Raw genomic sequence first — 24,242 nt, forward strand, 5'->3', positions numbered from 1 at the left:
TTCTGATCAAATATTGTTCTTTGTATAATACCAATCCGGAAATTATAACTTAATTTTCTCTTTATTATATTTTTTCTTTGATCAGGGACATTCTACAAATGAATGGTTCAGCAGTGGACGCTGCAGTGGCTGTGATGTTTTGCAATGGAGTAGTCAACTGTCAAAGCATGGGGCTAGGAGGAGGGTTCCTTATGACTCTTTACATACATGATGAGAAGAAAGCCATTACCTTAGATGCCAGAGAGGTTGCTCCTGCCAACCTAGAAGCAAAAATGTTTAAAGGAGACCCTCAACTATCTAAAAGAGGTACGAGTATGGCTTCACTTTGTTAATATGACTTCTAGTTGACCTCCTTTAAGAAACAAAAACACTAGAAAACAATTCATCATACTTATTTAATACTTTTAGCTTAGTGAGATAATAGTGCACAGCTTACAAGTTGGTATAAAAACATTTCGTGACATGCTGCGCATAGAATTATGCCATATATGGTCGATTCACATTCACATTTAAAATTTTTGACTATTACCATCATTATGAAATAAAATTATGTTGCATATGAAATCAATATACAATATATATATTAAACAATATATATATTAAACCATACAGGATGCAATACAATTTAACAAATATACATAGATTTAACAATATAACGTAAATACAGGATAGGCAATACAAACTTTAGATTGGATTTGAAACAATCAATGAATAACATGAAATTAGAAAATAAATACTTCAGTTAAACACAACCACAATGACATTAAAATATTATCAACAATAACAATAAAAAATAAATAAAGTGGTAATTACTTAAGAATGCAATAAAGTACATATTGAATAATGAATTGAATACCTTAGTATCTGGGGTATTATTATTATTACTGTGTTATGCCCCACAATTAGTCCTAACAGTTCTCATAATATTTGTTTATTTGTTTTTATTTAGTAGATGAAGGTTTTTTATTATTATTATTATTAATACGAAGATTGAATTTGTTAATTTGTTAAACTGTTAACCTGTTCTAGATTAGCACCAAGGATTCATTTCTTGAAATGATTCTATTTCCACATTAGAAGAAGAAGAAAGAGATAAGTTTAGATAGTTTAACTTTAATCGCAATTTGTTAAAATAAAATAATAATAATAATAAAAAAAAACAATAACGAAATTGTAAACAAAGAATAAGCTTGAATTGGTTATTATTCACTGCGAATCCTTAACGAAAATAATAATTTGGAGTTTATTAATGTATTAGAAGGAAAGCTACACAGTAATCTATATAATTAACCAGAAGTTAGATAAATCTTTAGAAATATTGAGGAGATTTTATAACGGTGGCACGAAAATAATAAATATATTTTATAGCTAAATAATTTCATCTGGGGCTTCTTTTGCGCTATCAGATAAACATATTTTGATTGAAATTATGATTTAATAAATACCAATACAACCAAAATTCACGTAGTTTGGCATAAAACTTCTTTAAAATGGAATTTCTTCTCAAGGACACGTAGCTTGAAATGATCTATTCTATTGGCATTATTCCATTATTAAAACACTTACTTTATGTTAATGACCAAATAATTCTATTAAAAGGATGTATACAAGAGTATTCATGAACGCAGCACTAAAGACAACCTATGTGAATTGGGTAAACCAGGGTTAGCCAGTTAATTCTGCATTACAAAGTTGTGAAGTTAAATAAGGTACAATTAACAGCAAAGCAAGAATGATTACCATATAGACAAAGGCTCTATTTAAAATATAAAGCATAACTATAGTAAGACTATTGAAGAATATAAATGTATCTGGTAAAAATAATTCAAGTGACGTATTTAATATACAAAAAAGCTTTATATTTAATATATCGTCGTCTGAGATTCAACACCGCGTATCTCCAATTTTGGCGAATTTGAGTTTCTGTATCAGTATAGGATGGCGCACCATCTGGTTAAGTAGTACACCTATATCACGAAAAATGGCTCTGTTATTCCCTCAAAGTAATACCGCTTATAATGAGGCTGAAGCTGATTTTTAAACATTTTTTTTTTTTTTTTTTACTCGCCTGTAAAATTGGTGAAACGTTACTTACGCGGTGTTGAATCTCAGACGACGATATGTACATTTGCTGGATCGTCAGGTTCTTGATAATGTTGAATGTAAGAGATTAAAGTTGTGGAAGGATAAACGTTAACAATTGGTAAATGTCAGTGGGTGCTTGCGTACACATCTCCTAGCTAATTCAATTCAGTAGCAAGGAACAAATTCATTATGTGGTCGATTCAATACATGTAAATTCATTTATGTATAATATTGTCTTTGTTTCTTCAATTTCTTCAGTCTACGTATACTGTTTAATATGCAGATACTTTATAAACAAGGTTATTCAAATACTGTATTATTAATTGTTTATTTTGTCTTAAAATGATTAGTTGATAATATATTTTAAATATCTTTGAAAATTCGACGCTTACTTCGACGAAATTTTATACGTTCATGTAATGAGTCACGGTTTCTTTTCCCATGCTGTACCGTGCAATATGATAAAGTAACTTTTCATGGTTTCCTTTGCTTCCTCCAAGATTTATCAAAAACGTTGTGGCAACTCGGTAATATTTAGGGTCAAACAGCTCAGTGGTCTTATGTCGCCTGTCGGTGTCGGTTAACAATGAAGATGACTGCGCCGTAATAATAACATTTAAATTCAAATTGCTGTGATAATATACAAGAAAGAAAATAGGAGTTATTACAAATTTTGGCTTAGCCAGCCAGGATTTAAAATTGAAGTCATGTAAGTTACAAACATGGTAGTAATGATGCGTAACAACTGCTATTATGAAATCATTTCAACATGCTCTGATTATCTTCTTCAGAAATGCTTAACCTAATTACATATTAGACTTGCTAGAAGAATCTTCTATATTTTGAAATATCCTGAACGAGTTAAAGAGACGTAAATCAATGGAAACAATGTACTCAGAAATTCCACAAAAACTAATGATCACATGATTTACATGTCTTTAATTCCTTCAGTAAAGTCTAACATATAGCAGATCCTTCTGATGAGGCTGGTGTGGAGTTAGGTGAAGGATCACTGAAGAAGACATCGGAGTATGTTGAAACAATTTAATAATAATAATAATAATTCTTTGAAACGGAAATCTAGGATAAGGAATTCAATTCTTTAATTCAATTGGTGATCCCAAATTTTATAAATGCCTTTTTAGGGAAGGAAAGTCAGGAAATTAGGAAGTGTGTAGTAGAAAAGTTAGGATTTCTTTTGGGAGGCGTTTATATGACTAATCTTGAATTCTGATATAAAAGAATTTGTGGCAACTGGTATTAGATAAATTTGATGATAGAAGTGTGATTATTTTAAATTCGGCGTTCTTATTAAAAAAAAAATCCTCTTGCAATTTACTTGAGGAAAAGTGAAATATTGGGAGTTCGAAAGCTTTTAAAGCATATATGTCAGACGAAATTGCTGAAATAAAATTAACATTTTGGATTGTGCTAGTTATTCAGTATGTTTATTTTTCAGGAGGTTTAGCAGTTGGTATACCAGGAGAGTTGAAAGGTTACTGGGAAGCACATCAGAAATATGGACGTTTGAAATGGTCTGAAGTAGTTAAACCGGCGATTAAAATGTGTAAAGAAGGATACACTATGAGCAAACACCAATATGATTCGTTGTTTTTCAACGAAAATAATATTCATGGTGATTCATATTTAAGGTAAATACCATGCCTCACCTGCTATTTAATCTGTATTTAGTTTATATCTTCTATTTTTGTTTTTTCTTCGGATTTATTATTAGTAATACTAACTCTAAATCTAAAGTTATATTAGTTTGTGGTTCAAAAATTATGTTTGTATTTCTAAACCAAAATTAAAATTGCTGTGAAATTTAATTTATGTTATTATTTTGTTATAGATATATATTTTTTAAATCACTAGCTTTTCATTTTAATGCATTGCCGTAAATGAGATAATATACGCCAATATGGCATACCGTAATTCTTCTATTAATTTTTATTTCATACATTTAGAGATTAAAAATTCTATTCTACTATATGAATTTTCGTTCTTTTCAAAATTTATTGAAGTACTTGCTTTCCATTTGACAAAATTACTATTATACATAGAAAAGCGTTATTCGCATCAGAGCTAGTTTTTCATAACGACTGATTTAAGTATCCCGTATCTTAATTTGATAGTACTTAATGAAATGGATGCTATTGTTATAATTGGAAAGAATAATGAAAATCTTACTGGATTAAAATTAATAATTAAGACTATGAAACAAAGAAGTGAAGTTCGTTTCACAGTATGAAACTACAGTAGACTTTCAAACTACGGGAATTCAATACTCAAACTTGAAGTAGTATTTCTATAACTATTGGTTTCAATAAATTGATAAGATAAAAGATAGAACCTGTTCCTCAGACGCTGAATCCATATCAAAAAGCCATTACTCGCTATGCCTTATTGTTTTTGTTCTATGACGACAAAGGTTGAAACAGGAAACGATTCATTTGAACCACTTCCGGATTCAATAGAAGGTTAAGGGAGGAGTTAGAACCAACTCTTGGGAAGCTGAATCGATTGCAAAAAATTCCATCTATATTTGTCTTACCGATTTTGCTCTATAGAAATGAGTATTGAAACAGGAAGTACTAGTAAATTTCAACCATTTCCGGTTTTGGTAGAGTGTTGCAGGTTGAAATGGTATGTTCTCTTGACACTTTGAATCGATCGCAGAAAACCATTTTTGCTATATATATATTACAATTTATCTTCTATGACGATAATGTTGAAACTGGAATTCATTAATTTGAACCACTTTATTTTGGAATAAAGCGTTAATGGAGAAGCCGGGACCTATTCTTGGAAATGTGAATCAATCGCCAAAAACAGCATCTTGATATATCTTACCGTTTTTTAACTACGGAAATCAGTATTGAAATCAGAAGTAGTAGTAAATTTCAACCACTTCCGATTTTAATATAAATACCAACACTTGGAAAGCTGAATCGATTGCAAAAACTGTATCTCGATATCTCCTACTGTCTTTGATCCAGTATTGAAACCGGAAGTAGTGGAATATTTCAACCACTTCTGGTTTTGGTAAAGTGTTGCGAGTTGTAATGGTATGTTCTCTTGAGATCTTGAATCGTTTGGAGAAAACAGCTTGTCGGTAGCTAATACCATTTTGTTCTACGGCGATAAGTGTTGAAACCGGAAATCGTTAATTTGAGCCATTCTGGTTTAAATAAAGGGTTAATGAAGAAGACGGAATCTATTTTTCGGATGTGAATCGAATGCAGAAATCACATCTCGATATCTCCTACCGTTCTTGCTCTGTAGAAATCAGTATTGAAACCGCAAGTGATGTCAAATTAGAATTACTTCCGGTTTTGGCAGAGTGTTCTGAATAGTCATAATACATCGCCTTGAGATGTTGAATCATTTGAAAAACACCGTTTCTCACTATATATTCCCGTTTACGTTCTATGGCAATACACATGACTAATTTAAACCATTTCCAGTTTCAATAGAGAGTTAGCGGAGGAGATGAAACTTATTGTTGGTGCGCTGAATCGATTGCAGAAAAGGGGCCGCGGTGGCTCAGTGGTAGAGCGTTCACCTCTGGTGCTTGGGGTCCCGGGTTCGATCCCACCCCCGCCAAGTGAACCTTGTGGTGGACAAACACCGCGTGCGTGGGTTTTCTCGGGGTTCTCCCGTTTCCTCCCACTTTCTTCATTCCACCATTTCATTCATTTCTCATCACCACCGTCTCCTTTACCCTAACCGGCATAACCGTGGGACGTAAAACTCAAACATTTCATTTCGATTGCAGAAAACCACATCTTGATATCTCTTACCGCTTTTGCTCTGATACCTGTCGACAAATGGATCGGGTAGATGGACTAACTTTGGTGGAATATCTACCAAAGAAAAACAACAATTAAAGCAGAATGTAATTCTAAACTTCTGTCTGGTCCACTGCGCAAGATTTTATCAAACGCCGACCTGGAATGCTCTATCATTGACCACTGTTGCAACATGATAAAGCAAGGATACATGCTGCTTACTGAACGAATTTTTAAAAGACTGCACTCTCACATCAATATTGTTGGTCTGATCTACTTTCCAGCAACTGTTCTCTTCTTAGATCTGAAGAAACCTCAATGTAGTGTGCAATGTTAGAACGTAAAAAAACATGAAATATGTTGTAGACCATTGAATAAGAAGAAGCTCCAAAAATAGTTCTTTTAAAGTGACCTGAAAAATACTTAGAGTTAAACGGAACAACATTATAATAAACGAAAATTGATGAGACTTAGGATTTAAAGCAAAATTTCCATTGATGTAATCACAAATGGTATATCTGTATGACTTAGTAGATTTACAATTCCAATGATGTAGTCATAAATGACATATCCTATGAAATTTAATATATTCACGGTACTAAAACGTAACAATGTATTTGTTATGGGTTGAAATGTCCTATATTGCTTGATGAAATAAAGTGATGAATATTAACATTTAATATTCAATAATGACTTACCGTTAATTTGAGAGTCTCAACTTGAAGAAGCTTTGTAGAAACCTTTTAGCATTTTTAAATTGAGATCTATTTAGTGGTAGGCCATTGCTAGAGTAGTAAATACTAATTTGTGTAAAAGTAAATACATATATAGAGAAAAAAGATAGGAAAAGAAAAACAGAATTTTCGTACTGCACATTTAATCTCTATCCCTAACTGCTCCAACAACCCTATAATTCTCCCGGTATTAATAAGAAATAGATAGTAACACTAGTTTGGGTTTCCTGCTTCGTCACCTAAGAGACGAAAGTGAGTGATTGGCATTCAATTGATCATCGTTGCCTTACTCTTTCCTTAATTGTGTAATTAAGAATTCCACTCTAACTACGTCGCTTATCTGTACTATTACCTTGTAGTGAATAGTTAAGACAATTTGGAACAAAATTAGCATGAAAGTAATAAAGGTGGCGTATTAAATTTGGCTGAGAGAAGCATAAGTTAAAAGCTCAAACTATTGACTAACAGTGGCCTAAAACTAGAAACAGTAGTAGGTCCCAGAGATTTATCCTCGCGAGGATGGCCCGCTCGAGGCTATCACCCTCAAATTCCCTCGCCCACAATGACGCGAGGGCGAGGACAAACTTCGATAGCGAGGGCGAGGACAACTTTCCAGCACAAGGACGAGGGCGCATGAGGATGAGGGAAAGTTTCCAGCAGGAGGGCGAGGGCGAACAAAGGCGATGGACAACTCCCTTCGCGAGGGCGAGGGTGAACAAGGGCGATGAACAGTTTCCTTCTCGAGGGCGAGGGTGCAAGGACAAGTTTTCAGCACAAGGGTGATGGACAACTCCCTTCGCGAGGGCAAGGGCCAACTGCCACTGCGAGAGCGAAGGTGAATGAGGTCGAAGTAAAATGAACACCTATGGTAGGTCCTACAGTTGCAAGTAGTTGGTCCTAGTAGTAAATTATGATACATTCATAAAAATAAAATTTGAATTACGCGACATGTATGACAGTGAAGAGTGGGAGCCATGTTAGAAGAGCAGAGTGAACAAGAGTCAACAAAAGTCATCAAGGTACCATGTTCACAGGAACTTGCGGTGAGGAAATATTTAAATAAATAGTTTCCGAAAGCAAATTTCCTAAGAGCATGTTCAGTCAAGTAACTGGTAAACAACTGTACATTACATTTATGGAGAAGCAGCTTTTGATTTTTTAAGTTTTTTTTTTTTTTTTTTTAATGTTTAGTTGTGTCGGACCACCGACTTTATTTAGGAATAATAAAATTATTTGCTCTTCATTTTAACACTTTTTATGGCTTTTTACATTTCTAATTACAAATAACTGTATCTTTGAATCTATAAAGAAACATTTTCACTCAGCATAATTAGACATGTGTCTTTGGGGTTTCTTTAAGGTTAAAGATTTCAGTTAATTTATAGGTATATGTTGCTTTTACATGTTGTGTCATATATTTTTTTCCTCTTTTAGCGGAGGAGGTAGACTACAATTACATAGAATTCAAGAAAGTCTTGAAAATTCCCTTGTATGATACTGCAATTTGAAAACAATTTACTTTTTTCTCTTTTCTACCCTACAACAATTTAGGAATAACTTAACATTCTTTCACATAAAAATGTTTAGATTTTTTAAAATTTTATGTGTTAATTTCATAGGCGTCTCCGACATGTAAAAATTGAGGGGGACGACTAGAAGAAAGAATGTTTGCATACCCGAACTAAATTTCCGTCAAAATCGTGAGCTAAATGGGAAGCTACTTAAATTAGCAGGTTAAAGTTTCTACTTCCATCACTGGACAAGTCACTTGCTACATATTTAGAAGTTTCTATATAGGAAACGTCGGGGTCCCTTTATGTCTATCGTATAGTTCCTGTCTTTGTTGAATTTCACTTCTCAATTCCCAGTTCAACTTCATACACATTTTTTTATTTTTAAACATTTTTCAGTGCAACTATTTTCATGCTTTCATTTCCCTAGTTTTATCAAACTTCTACAACCCATGTTTCTTTGCTCTGTCACCTTCATGATACCGCACCTCTACTCGCGAAGTTCAAAATATTCCCACAACTAGTTTGTTCCTGTATCTATTTTCTCTCTACTGATATTTTTTTCTATGTTTCAAAGAAATCTCTTTTCTTCCCCATCTTTAAACTGTTAATTATCTAACTTGTCTCCTGCTTTGTTTAGATATATTTTTTCAGTGGAATTCCACCTCAGTCATTTCAGGGTTGTGATCTGACAACTTTTGCATTTTTTAAACCATTGTATTCATTATCTTTGTCTTGATATAGCAATTATATGCTTTAGTACTATCTATTACTTGTAGTTGATCTCTTCTTTTGTTTTGCTTCGATCATACTACTGTATTCAGAAGAAAATTCCTTCTCAGAAGTCAAATTTCATACAAAAGTATATACACAGTGTAATATTACTAGTTAAGAACAAATATAACATTACATTCATGTATTCCTCTTTTCTTTACTTGTGCGATATAAGTAATTTAGCTTTCTTCCATTTTCTTTTTTACGCAGAATTTTTGGGCTGAGACACGTTTCCCTTGTCCCCACTCCAGAGACGTCCGTAGTTAATTTTGTCATTGAACATACCAGAACATTTCTACAAATATAAATATTTTTATGACGTACTGTGGTCAATTAAATGCTGTAATACCCATTATTAATGTATTGCTTTCATTGATCACCGTACACCTAAGATTTGTTTTTCTTGCTTTTATCTTACCACATCCTGTAACATAAAACCATAATTCAAATTTAGCAATTTTGTGCTTAACGGAAAACGTCTTTACAAAAATTTCCAAGATAGGCACAATGGTATTTATGACATTTTACCATAAATTCTCAGTTAGCTGATTCGTTGATCGATGGATTATACCTGTGTAGCGTTTAGTAGGAGCTTCAGTAGAGAGGCTGTTTGTACCCATCACTAATTCTGGGCTAGTTGTATTGGTTATATATACTAATGGAAGGAGGATTTTTTTTTTTTTTATATATATACACCAGATCCTCTATAGGTACGAATTCTATAACACAAAGAGTAGGAAAGTGACTGACTGGACCGAGACTCGAACCCAGGACCTCAGGCATACCGTGTCAATGCGATTAATTACTACACGTCCGTTAACGCATCCCTACGTTATGCCGAAGGTCCCGGGTTCGAATCTCGGTCCCTTCAGTCACTTTTCCACTGTTTGTATGTTATAGTTGTATTGGATTGGGATGTAACTGAAAAATACACTACCAAGACATGGTAGTTCCCTCTACTGAAATATTATTCTTCCCTAACGAACACCTGTTGGTTATATTGCTGATACTTCGGCACTTCATATTTGCTCTGCCGGAGAAACTTGCCTGCAACACTACTACCACTTTCCAATATATTTGTAATTAAAAAAAAAAATAAATACATGTAAACAAAATATATGCATTATGTTATTATGTAAAGAATGAAAAAGGCAATTAATATTCTATATCAATTTTAAATTTTGATTCAAAATTGTTTACTTGTGTTTTATTTCTCACATTATGAAAAACAGGAAACTGTTTGTTAATCCAGAAACAGGTGAAATGTATCGACAGGGAACCCTAATTAAGAATACCAAATTGTGTGCCACGCTAAAGTTAATAGCTGAGAAAGGAGGCGATGATCTGTACACAGGAAGTCTTGCAGATAAGTTTGTGGAAGACATCCAGAAAGCCGGTGGAATAATTACGAAAGAAGATATGGAAAAATACAGGTTTGGTTTTTTATTTTAATTAACGAACTAATTGTGTTTCTTGCTCTTCTGTATCCTGGTACAGGTTTACTCGAAAAATTATGTTAAATGCCTAATTTTCTCTGAGTACTGTTAGCATTCTTGCGGTGACAACTGTTGTCCAAGATGTAAGTTTTAAAAAAATATTTAGTGGGAATAGAATGGATATAATAATAATAATAATAATAATAATAATAATAATAATAATAATAATAATAATAATAATATAATAATAATAATAATAATAATAATAATAATAATAATAATAATAATAATAATAATAATAATAATAATAATATAATAAGTGTGAAACTACAGTAGACTTGCAAACTATGCGAATTCGATACTCAAACTGGAAGTAGTAAATCTATAATTACTTATTCCAATAGAGTAATAAGCTCATAGATGGAATCTGTACTTCGGATGCGGAATCCGTATCAAAAAGCAATTAGTCACTATTTCTTACTGTTTTTGCTTTATAGAGATCAGTATTGAAACCAGAAGTAGTAGTAAATTTCTACCATTTCCGGTTTTAGTAGAGAAATGCAGGTGAAAATAGTACAAGTTGGTCCAAAAGTAGATATACAGTTCCGTACTGATCGGCTCATGGAATTTTATATCATTTACTTATTATTATCCACACAGGTATTGACTTAGTTTCTTCCTTATCTAGTCTTAATCTATTTTCACTTATACCTTACGCTCGGAACAAACCAAAGCAAATCAATTCATTAACTTAATAAATTAAAATGCCATACTTGATCGATGCAGATCTGTATACCTACTTTTGGACCACTCTGTATATTTTTTTCAAATGCTTGAATTGGTTCCAAAATTCGCTTGTTGCTATCCATTATTATATTTTTTTCCATGCTGATTAATGTTGAAACTGGAAATTGTTAATTTCTACCTCTTTCGGTTTGAATAGAGAGTTAATGGAGGAAATGGAACCTAACTGAATCGATATCAAAAGACTGCTTCTTGCAATATCTCACCATTTCTCCTCTATGGCGGAGAATGTTGAAACCGAAAAATAATTACTTTCTACCACTTCCCTTTTGAATGTAGGGTTAACGGAGTAGACAGAATGCATTGCTGGAACGTTGAATTGATTTCAGAAAACCGCTTGTCGCTATCTTTTGTCATTTTTTGTTTTATGGAGATCATTATTAATATAGTATGTAGTAGCAAATTATTAGTAGCAAATTATGTAGTAGCAAATTTCTACTGATGTCGGTTTTAGTAGAGAAAGAGATGCGGATGAAGATGATATCTTTTTTCAGACGCTGAATCGACTCCAAAGAAATTCTTATCGCTATCTGTTTTACCGTTTGTGTTCTATTGCACTCAACATTGAAACCGGTAGTGGTTAATTTCTACCACTTCTGGTTTGAACAGAAGGCTAACGGATGAGGTGGTACCTATTCTTGAAATGCTGAATCTATTCCAAAAGAAAATGCTTCTCGATATCTTTTACCGCTGTTGCTCTGATACCTCTCAACAGACGGACAGATAAACAGACAGACGAACAGTACTTTTTTTTAAAGATTTCCGGTACTTATGGATAGCATAGTTTGGAAGTCTAATAATAGAACTAACAATAATAATAATATTGTATAGTGACATTTGGAATTTTGTTTTCATCTATGTACATACTGTCGACTTGCTTCTGTTCGGAACGCTTATGGTAATTGCTTTTCTTCAATAATTTCAGTGTAAAATGGAGTGAACCGACAGTTGCACAACTTCATAGCGGCGAAATCTTGTATAGCACACCTCCCCCTGGCAGTGGACCTCTTCTTGCTTTTATTCTCAATATTTTGGATGGCTATGCTTTTACTAATGCCAGTATTAGTACAATTAATGACACGATAACTACATACCATCGGATTACAGAGGCCTTCAAGCACGCTTTCGCTTTAAGAACTGAACTTGGTGATCCAGATTTTGAAGATATTTCCGAGGTAAATAGCCAATAATTTAGCGGTTAATTATACATAAAGAGTGATTAGTAAGAATATATTTCGACCGTGAACGTTTCGGCAAAAGATAATTGGCGTCCTCAGTACGAAAACTAAAATTCTAGATCTAGGATGTGCGAATTAGAACAACATGTAGATCAATCATAGAGGAGTTACTAACATCGAGGACCGTACGAGACAATGTATAACGTTTTCATAAGAACTGAATACCGATATTAAATTGCGGAACTTGTTCATCGTACACTAATATCACAAGAACGGAAAACTGTTATAACGGGAACCAAAATATTTACTTACTAAAGAAAAACAGAAACATCTATTTACTTACCATTTTTGTGGGAAATTTGATCCTTCATATTCTGAAGCAATCATAATAAGTTTCATACTGCGCGATCGAGGGTTGGAAAAAAGTTTCAATTTAGTTTAAGAGAATACATAAAAAATACATTTTCAATAACGGGTCAGGTGGGCTGGATGAAAGAGTCAGTGGGCCGGGACCGGGATTTGCTCATGGCTATTTTAGCCGAACTACATTACTGTAGATTAACATTTCCTATTTATAAAAACTTATACACTTCCAGTAGTAACGTTTGAACGAAATTCTCCTTGCACTTTTGTGTGTCGTATTCCTGTGTATTTTAGCGTCATTAATTTTCCGATATGTTTCGTACTGAGGATGACAATAACTTTTTGCCGAAGCGTTCAAGATAGAAATATATTCTGGGTGATTTTGGTAACTACAAATTTAGTTAGTGTTTTATTTTGCATTTTATCAAATCATTTAGTGATTACTCTTGGTCTACAATTACAGTAATTAAAGGTTGAAAGCTAGAATAAGCCGTCTCCTCCCGCAACTATAGTTGAAATAATTTTTTCTTGTTATTATATTTTGACATGTTTGTCCCTTTTTATATGTCTTATATCTCCAGGAACATATCTCACATATGTATTACGAATTTGAAAAACAGTACAAGACATTTGCTATAAAAAATGTACCGTATATATTAAACAACTATTGTACCTTGTAAATATATTAAGAATCCAACTGTTGCTATAATTCATGATGTATGCTATAGAATACGTAATGAGTAATTCCGATATAAATGGTCTTACCTTGTATCACAAAGAGCAGACAGTTTCCGTGTCTGCTGACACCTTTGTCGATGACATCTTTATTTATTAAGTTCTCAGTGGGAGCTGATGTAATTCGGATCTCTACGTTAAGTTTTAGGTCTTTGTCTAGTATAGCATCGGTATTGAAATGGACACTACATTCAAAATTCTACAAATTAAGTATAAAATTCTTTGTTGTCTATTGATTGTATTTTAATGGAGACTTCGCATTTCTTAACAGTCTTATATAATTTTCTATACGTTCAGAATGTTATTGCATTCATTGTTGTAGTTCATAGTGGCCTTCTGCTTGTAATTCACAGTATGTCATGAACTATCGAAACTGCGATATGATCGAAACGGTTGACAATCAAAGGCTAAGATGCTGAAACCAAATTGTTCTTAAACATAGGTTGGTGTATCGGTTAAATAGGAGATAGAAACGCAACTTGTTGCATTTTTCCATTTGATAATTAAGTTACATTGAGTTGCGCTGTTAACAGTGAAATTAAATTAAATCGTTAAGTTTTACGTTCCACGGTTATGCCACTTAGGCTAAAGGAGACTGTGATGATGAGAAATGAATGGAAGGGTGGAATGAAGAAAGTGAGAGGAAACAGGAGCACCCCGAGAAAACCCACAAGTACGGTGTTTGTCAGCTGTTAACAGTGTGTGATTCATCAAGTCCATTATTTTTTTTTTGTTTGTTTGTTTTCGCATTTACTTATAAAATACATTTTAAAAGTGTCAAGACTATAATGCCTCTTATTAGAAAACGGAATTAGTCATTTTTACAGAAAGACTAAGAAAAAAGTATAACGTGAAAAGTTCGAGATAACCGTAAGATCTGTCAACCCTAGCTTCTAAACTGGAAACATACAGGAATATCATTTCTTTTATTTACTAAAAAATGGAAGGAATCGTTTTACGGGGAAAATAAAAAAAAAAAAAGAAAAAAAAACATATAACGTAAAGCATGCGAGATAAACGTAAGATCTGGCAACCATAGCTGCTAAACTGGATACGTACAGGAATATCATTTCTTTTATTTATTAAAAAACGGAGTGAATCGTATTACGAGGAAAATAATAATAATAATAATAATAATAATAATAATAATAATAATAATAATAATAATAATAATAATAATAATAATAATAATAATAATAATAATAATAATAATAATAATAAATTATAACTTAAAATGTGCGAGATAAACGTAAGATCTGGCAACCCTAAGTGCTAAATTGGGGACATGAAACATGTGAAGGTTTCTTCCTATGAAATCTTTCTGAGCGGAAAGGTAAACATTTCATTTCTAGTAATCAGTGACGAAGGTGCTGGCGTACATTGAAACTGTTTGACTAAAGTTTAACTATTTCTTGATACAAGGTAAGACTATTCATACTTAACTCAAAGAGTTGTAAATAAGGTACACACATACTTAATAAAAAGCAGTATAAAGTATAACATTCCAATACTTTGGCGATATTTTGATCAGACAAAACTATTACTCTTGTTAAGTGTAAGCCTATGTATATTGTTCACAATTAATGCCTGTTTGAAGGATATATATATATATATATATATATATGACATTTAATAGTAAACACATCTTTCTTTAAGCCAGCTCCAGAATGTTTGTTAGTAAAATATTGAGGAGATAGTAATTTTAAATTAAGGAAAGATGCAATAGTCTAAGATTAAATTTACATGAACTCTTTAAATAATATCAGTATTAGTTGTCGTATATAGATACTAAATTATTATTTAATTTTTCTATTCATTTAAGCTCAATTACATTTCATTATTTTTTTATATCTCTTGTGACTCGTGCTCAAATGTTTAGTCTCGTTTGTTTTCTCTTTCTTGAGAAAGTTTTTAGAAAATATTTATAGATGACTTTGGCTCAATTTCTTTGTTTTCATACAAGTAGAGATAGTCTACACTACCTTTCAACTTTCAATTTATTGAAAATGGAAAGCATTTTTTTTTTTTAGATAGATATTGTAAACACTGGCGGCAAACCCCTTGGATTTGAGTGATAAACTGGAGATGATATCAAATTATTTCTTTATCGTTATTCGAGACTTTTTTTTTTTTTTTTTTTTAATATTATTTGGCTTTTTATCGTAAAAATGGACATGAAGTTTATGTATTTGGGTTTTTGGGTTCTACGATGTCGGTCTAGAAGTAAATGCAGAGAAAACTAAATACATGGAAGTTCGTCGGGATTGTAATAATGCAAATTAAAATATTAAATAATACTATCGACAAAGCTGATAGTTTCAAATATCTGGGAACAGACCAAAATCATATTCACGAAGAAATTAAATGTAGACTTAAAGCAGGGAATTCGTGTTATTATTCAATTCAAAATCTTTTGTCGTCACGAATTCTGTCGAGGAATTTGAAGCTTAAAATATATAAAACGATAATCATGCCACTTGTCCTGTATGGTTGCGAAACATGGTCACTTATTCTGAGGGAAGAACGTAGACTGAAAATGTTTGAGCACAAGATCCTCAGACGAATATTCGGCCCCAAGAGGAACTTAAATGGGGAATGGCGGAAACTTCATAACGATGAACTGCACAATTTTTACCGTTCACCAAACATTGTTAGGGTCATCAAGTCTAGGAGGCTTAGGTGGGCAGGTCATGTAGCCAGAAGGGAAGAAAGTAGAAACGCTTACTAACTGGAAATCCAATCGGAAAACGACCATTAGAAAGATCAAGGCAGGTGAGAGGACAACATTAAGATGGATGTCGCAGAAGTAGGAATACAAAGCAGAAACTGGATCCAGTTGACTGAGGACAGAAATCGATGGACAGCTTTTGTGAACGCGGCATTAAACCTCCGGGTTTCATAGGTCATAGAGTTAGTTAGTTAGTTCTACGATATTGTAGTAGTTTGATGTGTTCAGGACCCTGGTGTGTTTCGAGAATTTCTTATATCAACTATGCGGTGAGTTATAAAGGAATAAATCAAAGAAAGGTTATCCATGCTAATAAGTGTCTTGACGGATAAATTAGGTGACATTGTTACGCTTGTATCTACTATCTAAGGTATTTAATCTTATTAAAAGTATTTTCCTAGTAATCTGATTTTGAAGTTTATGTATAGATATATATTTTAAAATTAAATAAATTCATATTTTTGGCATTTTCTTATTCTGCTTTTATAATTCGATCGAATTTCATGGTGAATGTTCATCAATTAAATATATCCGCGTTGAATAACTTTTAGATATAAACAAAATTTATCATCTGTAATTGTTCAGTGAATTCATTGAGTCTTTATTCTTATAATTGTGGACTGTAATGATTAATTCTTTTAATATGTTCACTACCTTCTCCATTTCAAAACATTTTATCAGTACTTCTGTGCCTGTGTCTCTGAAGCTTCTAAATGTTTTACGTTCATATCGCTTTCAAGCGTTAGATGTCACTCAGCTCTGTAACTTGGCATTCAGCGCTGAAGACGCTTAGAAAAGAATGGATTTCCAAGTGAATGGTAATTGCTGCATTAGTCGAGAAGGCTTGTTTCAAACAAGTTTTATATCTGCATCATTAATGGATTTTGTTCATAACGGAAATATGTTATCGTTTATTATTTATAGTTATTTTGTTGGTTGATCAATGCTTCATTTATCTTTAAGTGTTTCGTATGGAATACAAGTATAGTGCATATTTACTTGTTTCTCAAGATCTCTATAAATTATAATAAATTAAAATATACGTATTTTAAAAGCATAACATAGTTAAAAGTCACAAATGAAATATGATCATATTTGACTAATTAATTTTTGTTTTAGATCCCTACTTATATTTTATTATATTTTCTAATACTGTACCTTAAGTGTTCTTATTGTAGTTTCCTGACTTTTCTCCAGAAATGTTAGTATTCAGTTTGCTTTGTATTGGTTAGGTAGTTTCTAGTATTAATAAATGCTCATTTTGGTTGTGAATTGCTGTCAATATCTCTCTTTGATATTTTATACTGTATTAAGGTAATATTTTTCCGTTTTCAGTTAGTTGCTAATCTCACATCCAAGTCATTTGCAGATGGTATTCGAAGCACAATCAAAGATAATGAAACTCACAATGATCCTGATTACTACGGAGCTGTATTCTACAATCCAGAAGATCATGGGACATCCCATGTTTCTATACTGGCTTCCAATGGGGACGCTGTGTCTGTCACTAGCACAGTAAATCTCTAGTAGGTTGATTAAAGTTTTGTGCTGATGATTTGATTAGTTACTTTGATAAAGTGTTAATATTATATTTCAAAGAATTCACGGTATTTTAATATTCAAAATGACCATAGATTTTATGATAAGCCTAAGGTGTTAATTAACTATTTGTAAAGGAGGAAATAATTTTTAGAGGACTAAATCTAATCTGACGAAATTAATATAAATGTACATGAGTTGCTTAGTATGGTAAACATGTATATTCGTACTTTTCCGGATTTTGCTGCTTTTATTAGCTATGAACAATTTGATAAATAATAATATATGTAACATAACAAGACTAATATATATATATATATATATATATATATATATATATATATATATATATATATATATATATATAAGTTATAAATATAGTATTAATTGGCTTAGATTAGAAATATTCTAGAGTTGAACGGCATTCACCAGGTTATGCCACACCATAAATAATAATAATGTATTTTACTACTCACAGGGATTAAATGTCAATTTTTATAGGGAAAGCCACCAAATTGCTCAGTCAAAACTAAACGTCAACGGTCTCAAATATTTATATTCTACAAATACATATTTTGTAGTAATAACTTTAACAGTATCATACACTTATAAGATGTGAGTAATAACGTTGGTATTGGTTGCCTACCTCTGTTTCTCGCGCTTCGTATGTACCATACGCCAGTATTAATTTAATATTTAATTCATTGAGGTCTATTATTGGGATAAGAGTACATAATTTAAGCTACCCTCTCACATCAAGACAACAATTGGTCGAGGTCCCTTTTCCTCCGTCGATGACAATAGAATTTAACCGCGACTACTACAACAATGTTTTTGCAGCAAGAAATATATAAGAATACTGTACAGGACAGAAATAAAGAGCTTAAATCATCCTTAGTTCTAATGGCGATTTTGGTCCTTTATTTTTGTCCTGTACTTTAAGAATATTTTAACATACTTTTCGTGCACTTTCATCTATTTGATCGTTTATTTCACAAGATACAATTACTTTAATATCAAATATTTTAATTGCGAGCTTTAGGAACATCTAGTTTCCTTTTAGTTTATTTTACATGCCAGAATAATCAGGTACTGTAACTTTGTTTATTTATGTATTTTTTTTTAAATAAACGGAATGCCTTTACAGTAAAATCAGCATTTAAATATTGACTTACAAAATAGTAGCTGTTTTTTTCTCAGGTAACAGATTAGCCAAATTTTATTTTAGCCAGATTTTACCATTCCTATAACCATAAGATAGTTTGACAATTTTAAAAGAATTAACTCAATCATATATAATTTTCATAAAAATGAAATAAAAATGTATTGTACGGTAAAAACATATTTCTCTGTTTAGCATTCTATGAAGACATATTCGTATTTGTTCAAGTAAATACCTATTGCATAACAATAAAATGCAAACTATAGTTGTTAGTGCAGAAAATTTTTAAGTTTTCACTTGGTTCTCTAGAACAGTGGCATTAAACATTTGTTTATTTTACCGCGTACCTTCTAATGATATTTTTCCATTTAAGTGTGTATCTCTATATTTAAACTATCCTTAATTCAAATTATAGGCAACAATATGTATAAAATAAGTTAGAGAATTTATTATTTATTTATTAAATAATCCAGTTTTTTTTTTCTATAAACAGGAAAGTCATGCTCTAAATTCAATAAAACTATGTTTCAGAATAGAATTATGTTATTTTAAATTCTACGTACCTCCTCCTCATTCCCTAAGAAGTTCTTGCGTACACCAGGTTGTATAAGGCTGGTGTAGAAAGTGAAAATGGTAACTCCTTCAGCTTATTTTGTTGTTGTTTCAGTTAGTCACAGACCTAGATAGACATATACACATTCCCTCTACTTCTGCCATTGTTCTTCAACACAAAATACTAACATATGATCTTATTTAGCGTATATAATAAATGCAAAAACGTATGAAAGTTTGTTTAATCTTTGAACACCTTCTAAGTGTAAAAGTTAAAATGATTAGTCTTCCCAATTTCAATTGATTTCTTTCTTTATATCTGTGGATTCTTTCATTTCAGTTTTGGTGCTGGTGTTACTTCGGAACAGACAGGAATAATTATGAACAGTGGTATGGATGATTTCAGTATTCCTGGTTTCAAGAACCATTTCAACATTCCTCCATCGCCAGCGAACTTCTTGGCCCCAGGCAAGAGAGCACTGTCTTCAATGTGTCCGTCAATATTAGTCGATTCAAACGGAGACGTGAGACTTGTCATAGGCGCATCTGGCGGTACGAAAATAACGACAGCTACAGCATTAGTAAGTTTTTGTTGTAAATTTCATATATTTAAAAAAATATACTACCGAATTTTTGTACGACAACTTGCCTTTCCTCTCTCCATACATAGATTTGATACAGACGACTACTGCAAAAGTCATTTATGAATTTTATATTGTACAATATTTAAATCATACACAACATAAAAGCCTCTATCTTACGATTAAATATTATCAGAACCTCAGGAACGGGGCAGTAACTTCGCTGGAAGCTTATTTATTTATATATTTTGGAGGAAGGGGCTTCAAACTACAAGACGAATCTAGGCGGATGCCATCTTCGGATAATACATGTAATTAGTTATTCATTTTCAACTGCAACAACAACAAACACTATTATTATTATTAATAGTACTAGTACTATCAATACTACTGCTAGTAGTAGTAGTAGTTATGGTAGGCTATAGTGTATATATATATATATATATATATATAAATCAGTGTATAACTTATGCTTGCCCTTCAAGTCTGCCTACACCACTGGATCCATTTTAGTTTTCGGCACCTAACTTGACTTGCTTAGCTTAGTTTTTTTTTTTTTTTTTTTTCATGTTATTTTCATTAAAATCCATCTCCTAATGGGGAGCGAGAAATTCAAAATGTTTGGGAAAAATTTAATATCTCACAATCCTCTCAACTCAGAAAGATAAAACTTTATATCAATTCTTCATTTAAAATAATAGGACTCGTATCTCAGCGTTTTTAAAATTTCCCGTTTTAAGGGGGCATCTTATATATATATATATATATATATATATATATAAAAATAGATATAGATATAGATATATATATAAATGAATAAATGAATGAAACTACGTTTATTCTCGAAATCCTCCTAGACCGCTGGACAGATTTTGAAGGTTTTTGGTGCATGACAGGACCATGGCGTAACCAAGGTTTCCATCATTGTTACTTTGATTAAATTTCTTATTTTAAGATGGGAGCTAGTGGGGTTCAAAATTTATGCGAAGAATTGGGTATCTCTCACAAGTCTCTCAACTCAGGAAGATGAAATTTGTATATAAACTTTTCATTAAAATAATAGGAGTTGTAACCAAGTCTGTTTGAAAATTCCCGTTTTATGTATGAATGTAATGATTTGTCTGCAAACTTCTCCTAGATCCCTGGCGCGATTTTAATGATTTTTGTTACACGACTGGATCATAGCCCAGTTTGTGTTTTTATCGTGTTATTTTATTAAAATGCTTATCCTAAGGGGAAGGCGGGGATGGAGGTTCAAAATTTGTGCGAAAAGTTAAGTAACTCAGAATCCTCTCGATTTAGGAACATCAAACTTGGTACATAAATTTTTCATTTAGAATAATAGAACTCATATACCAACGTTTTTGAAATTTCCCGTTTCAAAAAGGGGAAAATGGCATCTTTTAGAAAATATAGTAGCTCACGATTCTCTCAACTTAGAAAGATGAAACTTGGTACGTAAATTCCTAATTTAAAATTAGGGGACCTATAACTTTTTTTTTTGAAAATATTTACGTTTTAAGGGGAGAAGGACAGCGTGTTCTATCTATACAAAAATGAATGTAACGATGTTTGTCCGCTCCGCGAATTCCTCCTAGACCGTTGCAACGAATTTGATGATTTTTTAATATATGAAGGGACCATGTTCCACCATTTTTTTAAATTTTCGTTTTAAGGTGACAAGGGACGCATGTTCTATATATATATATATATATATATATATATATATATATATATATATATATATATATATATATATATAAATTATTGTAATGATGTTCGTCCGCGAACTCCTCCTAGCTGCGCCGATATTGATTATTTTTGGTACATGAGTGTACCTTGGCCTTACCTTATGTTTATAGCAAGACGGTCAAGTATGAGGGGTATGTCACGTAAAAGTATGTTTGGCGGCTAACCGCGGCACCTATTTTGATGATTTTTGGTATATGAGTGGACCCTGGCATAACTTAGGTTGTAGTAAAGGGTGTCCCAAAATTCACGGAAGATTTGAATTTTGCGCTATTTGTGCGATAAGGTGTTGCAACTAAGAAAAAGACAGCGTAACAGCTGACACTTCAGAGTTATTAAAAATGTAGCGCTACACGAGAGAACGACGCATTTTCGTTGCTGAGCAATATTTTAAAAAAGTAATGAAGCAGCTATAGTTCACGATTTTCGTACAAAATGAAGTCTAAAATTCATGGCAAGAAGCCCACGATCACTCACTTCTTGAAGGAGGAAATTAAGCGCTGTATCAAAGAAATTCAGCCACATTATGGAAAAGTGTCATGGAACAAAAGAGTGTGCAGATGCCAAGAAAGACGTAGAGGCCATTTACCCGACGCGCTATTCCATACAAAACCCTATACTTGATACTTTATGAGTCAATAAAATATTTACAATGATTCAAAACTTTATTTTATGAATCAATTTTGTATTATAAATTTGTGTTTTTAACCAAAATTACTTCTTCCCATGAATTTTGTGACACCCTTTATATTTTCGGCAAGGGAAGGAGAAGGCATGAGGGGGTGATATGTAAAAATAATCGAAAACGATCAATTAGTGTCCAATCTGCAGTTTTTGGGGTTGCTGAGCTTATTAGTAACATTCCGGACACCGTTGAAGTCTAAGTTCAGCTTCATCATTATGTGATAGGCGGAAAGTAGGTGAAATTTAGAAACAATAGAAAACGTTCGATATTAGTGTCCGATTCACAAGATGAATAGTGACACTACCAATGCCATTCAAGTCCAAATTCATTCCCCGTGCATATCCTAAGGGAAGAAATTAGCGCAAATACTTTGCATGAACCTTTTATGCCCATGCGAATATATATTTTAAATGTATAACAGCCCTCGAGAAAAAAATCTTCCCTGAGCTATCATCATCATTTGGATCATATTGTTTTTGGAATGTTTTATTCAAAAATGGTTTCAAATCAATATTTTTTAATTTTTTCTATTTTCTATTTCTAAAATAATATTTTCTAAGTAATTCTTTCGCTATCTTTCGTTGTAGATTCAAATTGTGAAATATAGGGTTTGTCACATTATATAAACTATCTGCGTCAGAAGAGTTAATTCTTGAAGCAAAATGTGTATATTATTTTAAATTATCTAATTGACAACGCTTGGTTTCACCACCGACTCCTCGCATAATTACTAGAATTTCATATTTTTAATCAGGTTTAGGCTTAAAAAATAGAATTGAAAAATAAACAAATAAACAATATTCAATAATTACCAATAACGCTTACACGATTTAAATGAATCATTTTCTTTATTAAATATTACTGTACTGTTAAATGAAGTTTTAGTTATTAAATTTAATTGTATTTTTATTTTGAAGTGTCGTTTGGACAGAGATGACTGAATTCATAAAATCAACTTTTTTTTTCACAATGTATCATTAGTAAATTTATTTATTATGCTGTTTTAACGAGGATCGACTGTAAAACAACTATTTCCATTTGCCTTTCAGTTAGGAGAAGAATAACAGGAGGGAAACGGTTCGTATTAGAGCTTAACAAAGGATTTTTATTTAATTTTTATCTGCAGAAAATATTTAATTTGGGTAACTTCGAAATCTTTTGCCGAAGAACGATTGTCTATAAGCTACTCTATTGTCAGCACTTTCCGCTGCTTTCCCATTCATAGTGTTCTAGCTATAAAGTTACTGGCTAAACCTGTGGCTGATGCCAAGTTGCCGGATCAATTTTTCGATTTCCACCAACTTGAATACTGATAATACCTCGACCTTCTCCAAGTACATTCACTGTTTGGATATTCCATTTAGAGAAATTTAGCACGAACGATCCTTCAGTAGTAATCTAGGTGCAACATGACTAAATTTCACTGTACTACGCTATTCTTCCCATTCGGCACAAAAGATGTTTCTACGTAAAGATGGTGTCTATGGCGCTAAATTGTAACTATGTTTAAAGAGTTAGATTTTCAATCATCAGTTATTATTTCATCAGTCATAATGACATAATAATAGCAGATTCCTTATTATAATGACTTTTAACTAAATTGCGCTTATATTGAGACCTCTGATTAAATTTTAGAATCTTTCGTAAGCAATGAAGCTGTCGATCATCGGTGTACACAAAAGATTGTTATGTTTTCGATCTATAAATTTTTGTGTGCCATTTACTAGTAGTTATAGATTTTAAAAGTGAATGGATTGCCAATATATTTTAGTCAGAGAATGATTTTTCTTTTTTTCTTCTTTTTTTATGTATCATATATTGTACAACTAAAGTAC

The 24,242-nt window shown here is 32.2% G+C and overlaps 1 protein-coding gene across 6 annotated transcripts in view; it reads left to right on the top strand.

Annotated features, from left to right (window-relative positions):
- LOC145694761 (scoloptoxin SSD14-like) overlaps positions 1–24,242 on the top strand; it is a 287,880-nt gene that overhangs the window by 253,012 nt on the left and 10,626 nt on the right. For all 6 annotated transcript variants that reach the window (XM_081771377.1, XM_081771374.1, XM_081771378.1 and 3 more), the window contains 6 exons: positions 86–306; positions 3,545–3,737; positions 10,128–10,328; positions 12,061–12,310; positions 17,475–17,665; positions 19,733–19,973. In XM_081771377.1, coding sequence (XP_081627503.1) covers positions 86–306; positions 3,545–3,737; positions 10,128–10,328; positions 12,061–12,310; positions 17,475–17,665; positions 19,733–19,973 — 1,297 coding nt within the window. The remainder of the gene's footprint in view (positions 1–85; positions 307–3,544; positions 3,738–10,127; positions 10,329–12,060; positions 12,311–17,474; positions 17,666–19,732; positions 19,974–24,242) is intronic.

Source organism: Thermobia domestica, chromosome 9 (assembly GCF_964235325.1).
Source record: "Thermobia domestica chromosome 9, izTheDome1.hap1.1, whole genome shotgun sequence".
Taxonomy (NCBI): Eukaryota; Metazoa; Arthropoda; class Insecta; order Zygentoma; family Lepismatidae; genus Thermobia; species Thermobia domestica.